We start from the raw sequence: 6,783 nt of genomic DNA, 5'->3' as shown, positions 1-6,783 counted from the left end.
TTTCCTCGTGGGAATCGCATTGCACTCGTTTTTGTGGGGGAGAAGTTCCACGAACTCTTCTCTCGCATTGCACACAATGTACAGCCTCCGCACAGACAACACAGTCGACATACATTCACACACACACACACATCCCCAGAGAATGCCGCACACACACACACATATATATATATATATATAGTGCGGGTGGTGTCTCGCCGCCAGCTCGTACGACTCCGCTCAGCGGCGCTCCCTCGCTCTCCCTCCCTCCCTCCCGCTGCCGTCTCGGCGACCAAGAACTACAATAATACCAACAAAGCAAATGTGAAACCAAAACAAAAATATGACAACTAGCGAGCATACTAAAAACAAAAAAAAATCCTCAGTCCGTATTCATTCATTCATTCATTCTCTTCCATGCACCCTCCTCGTCCACAGACACACATAGACCTTCTTTCCTTCCTTCCTGCCGCTTGCGTTGCTCTTTATCACTGGCAGACACATGCACAAAATCGATTCACTTCGCGACGGTACTCTCACGCAGGTAATCCTCGATCGAGAAGGGTGTGCCCCACTGCCGGAAGAACGGGTGCTCGAGCAGCTCGCGTGCCGTTGGCCGCTCCTCCGGCACTGGCAACATACTTATGCGGATGAAGTCAATGAATTCCTCACTCAGCACACTCGACCGCGGGAATCGATTAAGGTCTAGCGGCGCCTCCATGCGGTACGCCTGCTCAAACGCGTCGACACAGCCGGTGAAGTCGACGGGGTACTCACCTACAGCGAACTCTGCAAGCGTCATGCCCACCGCCCATATGTCGCTCGGTTTTCCGTGAGTCTTGCCGCGCTGCCGTTCGGGGCTCATATATTTGTTTGTACCAGAGCACTGCAGGTCAGTGGAGGAGTCTGTACCGTTGCTGCCGCCGGGATCGAGCCGAAACATTGGTGGGACACAATCCTCGCTGGTTGTCAAAGCGAATTGCTGCTGCGGGGTGTTGCCGGCACTGATCCGCTCTCCCACCGGGCCACACCGCTGTGATAGACCAAAGTCGCTCAGCTTCACGATACCCTTCTCATTGATGAGAACATTGCCGGGCTTGATGTCCCTATGAATGAAGCCACGCTCGTGCATGTCCCGTACGCCGAGCAGCAGCTGCTCCCCCACCACCGCCACTAGCCGCTCCGGCACACCGGCGCCGTCTTCCACACACGCATCCTTCTTATCGTCGCCGTCACGATGCGGTCTCTTGAGGAGCTTCTGCAAGTGATCCAGGCTTCCGTAGTGCATGTACTCCATCACGAGATCGAGGGCCATGCTTTCCTCCGAGTAGAAGGCGTTGTACACCTTCACCATGAAGGGGCTCCGGTATGCCATGTGGAGAGCCTGCAGTTCCCGCACAACGATGAGCTGCAGCTGACGGAGGCGGGTGCTGACCGGCATGTGCGGGGACTTCGACACCATGGAAGGGCTCCACTGGAGCAGCAGTGGCGAGAGGTCGATGCGTTTGACGGCCAGCAGACGCCCCGTCGGCAAATGATCCGCCACAAAGACGGACGCCGACGCGCCTTCGCCTACCGGGGCCTTGATGTGTAGATCGCCGTAGTGCACCGCATTGACGGGCAGCGGGGCGGAGACGTGGCACTTCGGCGGCAGGTCCACGTACGGTAGTAGACTCATCGGCACCGCGTCCTCTGACCCGCGCGCCGATTGGAAGTTCGAGCTATCACCGTCAGCAATTTCAATAGATGCACTGGAGTCGGCTGCCGCTTCATGTGTAGGGGTGGGGTGGATCGCATGCAACAGTGTACCGCTCTCCCTGCGTGAGCCGACGCGGGCGGTTGGGAACGCGTCTAGTGAGTACGTGATGGGGCTATACAGCGTATCGATGCTCGCAGAGAGCAGTGTGAAGGAGTTGTTCGTCACCGGCTCCACAGGGAGAAACGGCTTCTTGGGCTTGAGCAGCGTCTTCGGGGTATTCCGCAGGGTCACCGAGGCCGGCTTATGCTTGGGGCTCTCGTCGTTGTTTGTATTGAGCAGCAGGATGTTCTGCATGGTAAGACAGCCGTCACGCGACACGCGGAAGGGGCCCGCCAGCAGCACGTGCCTGTCCTCCGACAGCGAGAGCAGCGGCGTCTTCCTTGTGTGACTAACGGCAGCCGGCTGCACCGAGGCCGTCGCCCCGCCGAGGCCGTTGGCAGGACTGCATGGCATCAGCGGTGGTGGTGGTATCGTCAGGCTGGCGCAGCGCCCGTAGAGCGGCGCGTTTGACGGACAATTGGCGGCCCCAAGTGCAAACGTTTGCTGCTGCTGTTGTTGCCGTGCTGTCGTCGTCGTTGGCAGCAGCGTGAACCCGCCCTGCCTTCCCACCGGCGTGTGCTGCTGCGTGGGTGCCAGTGAAGAGGCCGGCGTGGAGAAAAGCGAGGGAGGCCGCTTCTTTTCCCGCGTTGCCATGCCTATGGCGAGGCTATTACTTCTCAGTGCCGTATCGTACACGGGCGCCGCGTCGCCAAAACAGTTCGCCATTGCATCGATGTAGCGTGCCTTCACGGCCTCTCCCACCGGCGCGTCGGTGCTAAACTGATTCTTCCACGGGCGATGCGCGGCACCTTGTGCCACCACCCGCTCCGAAAGCGGCTTGTCATCGGACGGCGACATGTTGTGCGTCATGCGCGTCGCCATTCACGGTGCTTAGGCGAGCGGCGCCTGTCTTTTTTGTCCGTTCCACCGTGTGCTCGTCGTAACCGTGCTTACTACTCTTGGCGCGCTGGTCACGTCTTTCTGTCTCTCTGTGTGTGTGTGTGTGTGACACGCTCTTCCTTGGTGTACGCCTTGTGCGGTGCGAAACGTTTTGAGACACACACGCCCACTCCGAGACCAGAGAGCGAGTGGTGAGTACAGGCCACACTCGTTCTCACTCTTGTTGTTGTTGTCGCCACACCCATTGGTAGAGGGTGCAGGGGCAAAGCGAAGCAGAGAACAAAGAAGAAAGAAAGAGATAGTCCAAGCAGAAATAGCAGCAGGAGTGACCGGATCTAACAACAGAGATCTTCACACACACACACACACACACACATACACACCACCACCGCGAGAAAATCCAAGATGTACGAGTGAAGAAAAAAGGGAATACAGCCGCACACGCACACACAAACGCATCGTCGCCTGAGTCTTTCCCCGCATTTGCTTCTTTTAAATATCAAACTATAAATAGATAAATACATATACGTATATGTATGTATTTATCTATTTGCATTCACAGATGAAATTGCCCACTCCCTTTGCTCGTTCCCTTCTCTCAGAGCTCTAAAACCAGTGCTCTATGACGCGCCGAAAGAACGGTGCCCCGGGCAGAGGTCTGGCTGGCGCCGGTTGCTTCAGACGTGGCATTCAGCACACACAACAAAGACAGACACACCCGGAACAAATGGGAAAACATCGTAAGGCGCACAATCACACACACACACGCACACAGAAAGAAGAATCACCCTTAAAGAACAACAAACAGCCCAGGCACGAGGGGAAGAAGAAGGGAGACATGAAGGCTCTGAAGGAATGCAGAAACCAAACAGAAAGGCAGAATAGTCTGTGCCTTACTTCACCGTGAGGGATATAGGTGAGGAGTAAAAATATTTTTGCTCTTTTCCACGGAGCCTCGTTCATTTTCACACGGAGAAAACCCCTTTACCAAGAGAAAGGAATCAGTGATTTTCCTTAACGGCTCATTTACAACTCACGAAATGGAAGAGCTGAAACCGTCCTTAACCCGCCTCCCGCGCTCCCCTTCGCTAGGTCAAGTGCTTTATGTCCTGACCTCTGGAAATGCCGTCGGCAGGATTATTCTCTGAGGCAACGTAGCGCTCACCTTGTTCTTCTGTAGCACTCTATCTATGGCCGTCGCTCCCCGCAGCAGCACCTCTTAAGTGTATCTTACCTTTTTGCCATTATGTGTATCACAGTCGTGTTACCTACCCATATGTACAAAGGCCCCTTCAGATGGTGGCGGAAAGTCTGCAGGGCCAAGTGGACCGCGCGAGCTTCTGCTTGGGAAATTATGCGGGGAGCTTTGCTCCAAGAGCCGCCGGTGATCAAAACTTCCCACGAATCCTTAAATATTAAGGGGCCCCATCCGTACATGGAGGCGTCTGTGACAAACGTTGCAGAAGTTGGTATCTGGCGTCGGGGGGCTAACTAGTTTATTGGCCAGTAATTCTTTTAGCCATTGCTGAGCCAGGCATATGGCACGTGGGGGTAGACCCGCCCCGTCCTGTGGGCGTAGTAAGCTCCTCTTCAGCCGCGACAAACGTCGACGTATTATATTCAGGAAAAAATAACAGGGTAAAAAAGAGTTTCCCCGTACGCCGGCCGCGCCCATCATGCTGGATACCGTACCTTCCATGTCTTGTGCCGAAGGGGGTGTGAAATGATTGCGCGTCCCGTAAGCGGCCCAAAGTCTTTTGGCTTAACGATACCTTCTGTTAAACATGATTAAAGCGCACTCCTATGAAATCATATTTCTGACAAGAATACTGCTGCTCGCCGAATGTGGCGTCGCACTGACCTATGCTCTTCGATATGCGTTTTCCCCACTGTCTCAGCAGGGATAATGGCCCACTGATACGTATGCTATCAATGCACACGTGAAACCGAATTCCAAGCGGTGCTGCTTACCGTGGCTCTGCGACCCGGGGATCCCCCGCCAAAACCCGCGTGATGGTGTGCAGAATCTCGGGACTGCATTTGTGCCCCGTTGGACGGTGAGTTAATTCGACGAGCTCGCCAGATTCTGTCCGGCACCGAAAATTTGCACGTACGGCTTTTGGCAAAGCGACTTGGAAAACGAAGCCTTTAAATCAAGCAGTGTGGATGCTTCATCAAAAACCGCGCTCAGATACAGGGAAATATATCTCGAGGGTAATCTCTGCTTCGCAATCCTTTTCGCCGTTCATTTCCTTCGACCACGCGATAAATAACCGCCGCCGACCTGTTGGTTTATCCCCTACCACCGCGAACGGCACCACCCATCCTGCGGCGCGATGTGCCGAAGCCGTGCTGATGGCGCCTGCCTTTTTCATGAGATGTGCGTCCTTCTCTGAAACACGCAAATTTCATTCGCGAGCCAGCTTGGGCGCCGTTGGTGAGCTATGCATGACACCCCACACCGCGCAAAAATCCGCCGGCGTGCCTCGGCATTGGGCCTGCATGTGGACCCAAGGAAGGGGCAAAGTGCCCACGCACGCCTGCCACAACGGCAAACCCTCTTCCCCTTCACGTGTGGCTACCCTTGTTCTGCGTGTGCGTCGCAAAACGTTGTGACTCTGGAATAAGGGTTAAACTCCTTCCTGCTCCGGAACAGGTTGGATTCACGGTTGGCTGGTCCACTCCTCTCGGTGTGTCACATCCACGGCGTTGACTCCGCGGACTTGGTGACCGTCGCGGTTCAACAGCCCAGATATTGCACTGTGCTCCGAGGGGGTTCTAGTGGGTCCGCGTGTTTTCCCAGTTGCGCCAACAAGCGGGGGCCCAGGTCGTATTCCACCACGGCCGCTGCCGCGTGCGCCAGCGCTCCTCTTTTGATAGAATGGGCTGTCATTCCGTATGGGCGGAGGATATTTTCCACGCCGCTGGTTGTTGTTTCCGCAAGTTTTTCGTCGTCGCCCATGTCCTTGAGCACCGCGCAAACCCTTTTAGAGCCACACCCTCATGTAACCACATGCCGTGCCGCTCTGTGTGGGTCGTTCTTGTGCGTTTTGGGGAGTGCCCCCCCAGTCGACGATTATGGCCCTTTTGTTGCATGGATGCTCCACAAGATATTTCTTCTTGAGAAGTGCGATTTCGCCCCAGCGACAGGTGGTCACCTAAGCCAGCCTTAAAGCAACGCGGTCCCTCTCTTCCGCCAACGTGTTGTTGACAATGTCGAGCTGCCAATGCAACATGGGGCGTGGCTGTTTTATGGGATCGCCAGCCGCAGACTCGCGGAGGCCGGTGAGAAACATATTCGTCGGCGCTCGCCATGCGGCTAACAGAGACGCCAACGTTCTTGTATAGTGAATGGCGCCGCTCTTGGCCAACTGAAGGCTTACAATAAATGAGGGAACGACTTCTTCCCTCGTTCCCAAGTTGTATGGGTCCACATGCGCATTGCATACTTGTTCGCCTCGGATGCGAGGGCCACGACCTGTACAGGTCGTGGCTCGGAGCGGGAATAAAGGTGACGTTGTTCACCAATTGAAGGTGGCTCTTGAGCAATATAGGTGCGCCCTCAGTCTTGTCGAGCCCAGGATGCCCCAAGGGGCCTATGCATCGGTGACTCCATACACTTCTGTGCCGGTGGAAAAGCGCTGGGCCCACGTCTATCCTCGTGATGGGTACAAGGCGCGATGATTCGGCCTCTGGTAAAATTTCTCGCGCTACACCGACAAGGATGTAAGGATCCGCATAATCCGAGGGCCCCGGAATTTATTGATTCCGGGGCCGATGCTCGTTTTGTTTCCCCTTCGTGTATGGGCGTGCTTCATGTACGTGGCAGGTACTGCTGTAATGGCCCAACTTCCCGCATCGATAACGCCGTGCTTTGTTCGGTCGAGGGGCGATGTGCTCCTTCTTGGTTTTGAGCACCGCCTGTGCGATGGGACCATCCTTCAGTAAAGGCTCTTCCAAAGCCTCCCTTATACCTTGCATTCGCACCCCGGGGTTGCTGCTGACGGCGTAAAGGGGTCACAAATTGAGATATAGCTTTCGACCCAATCGAGTCATCTCGGAGGTGGGTCCCGTTTCTCTCATGCCGTACGCCCAAGATTGAAAAA

The 6,783-nt window shown here is 55.4% G+C and overlaps 3 protein-coding genes across 3 annotated transcripts; all 3 read right to left on the bottom strand.

Annotated features, from left to right (window-relative positions):
* Positions 1-496: 496 nt before the first annotated feature.
* On the bottom strand, positions 497-2,659 carry DQ04_04981030 (putative protein kinase; the record flags this gene model as incomplete). The annotated part of the gene is made up of 1 exon (XM_009313906.1): positions 497-2,659. The coding sequence occupies one exon, from the start codon at positions 2,657-2,659 to the stop codon at positions 497-499; it is 2,163 nt and encodes a 720-aa protein (XP_009312181.1).
* Positions 2,660-5,566: 2,907 nt separating this feature from the next.
* On the bottom strand, positions 5,567-6,124 carry DQ04_04981020 (hypothetical protein; the record flags this gene model as incomplete). Its single annotated transcript, XM_009313905.1, has 1 exon — positions 5,567-6,124. The coding sequence occupies one exon, from the start codon at positions 6,122-6,124 to the stop codon at positions 5,567-5,569; it is 558 nt and encodes a 185-aa protein (XP_009312180.1).
* Positions 6,125-6,491: 367 nt separating this feature from the next.
* Positions 6,492-6,782, bottom strand: DQ04_04981010 (hypothetical protein; the record flags this gene model as incomplete). The annotated part of the gene is made up of 1 exon (XM_009313904.1): positions 6,492-6,782. A coding segment is annotated over one exon (291 nt), but the record flags the coding sequence as incomplete, so codon positions are not given.
* Position 6,783: the final 1 nt, after the last annotated feature.

Source organism: Trypanosoma grayi (genome assembly GCF_000691245.1).
Source record: "Trypanosoma grayi strain ANR4 Tgr_498_V1, whole genome shotgun sequence".
Classification (NCBI taxonomy): domain Eukaryota; phylum Euglenozoa; class Kinetoplastea; order Trypanosomatida; family Trypanosomatidae; genus Trypanosoma; species Trypanosoma grayi.
Note: the sequence above shows the minus strand (reverse complement) of the source record. Positions and strands in the feature narration are given on the sequence as shown.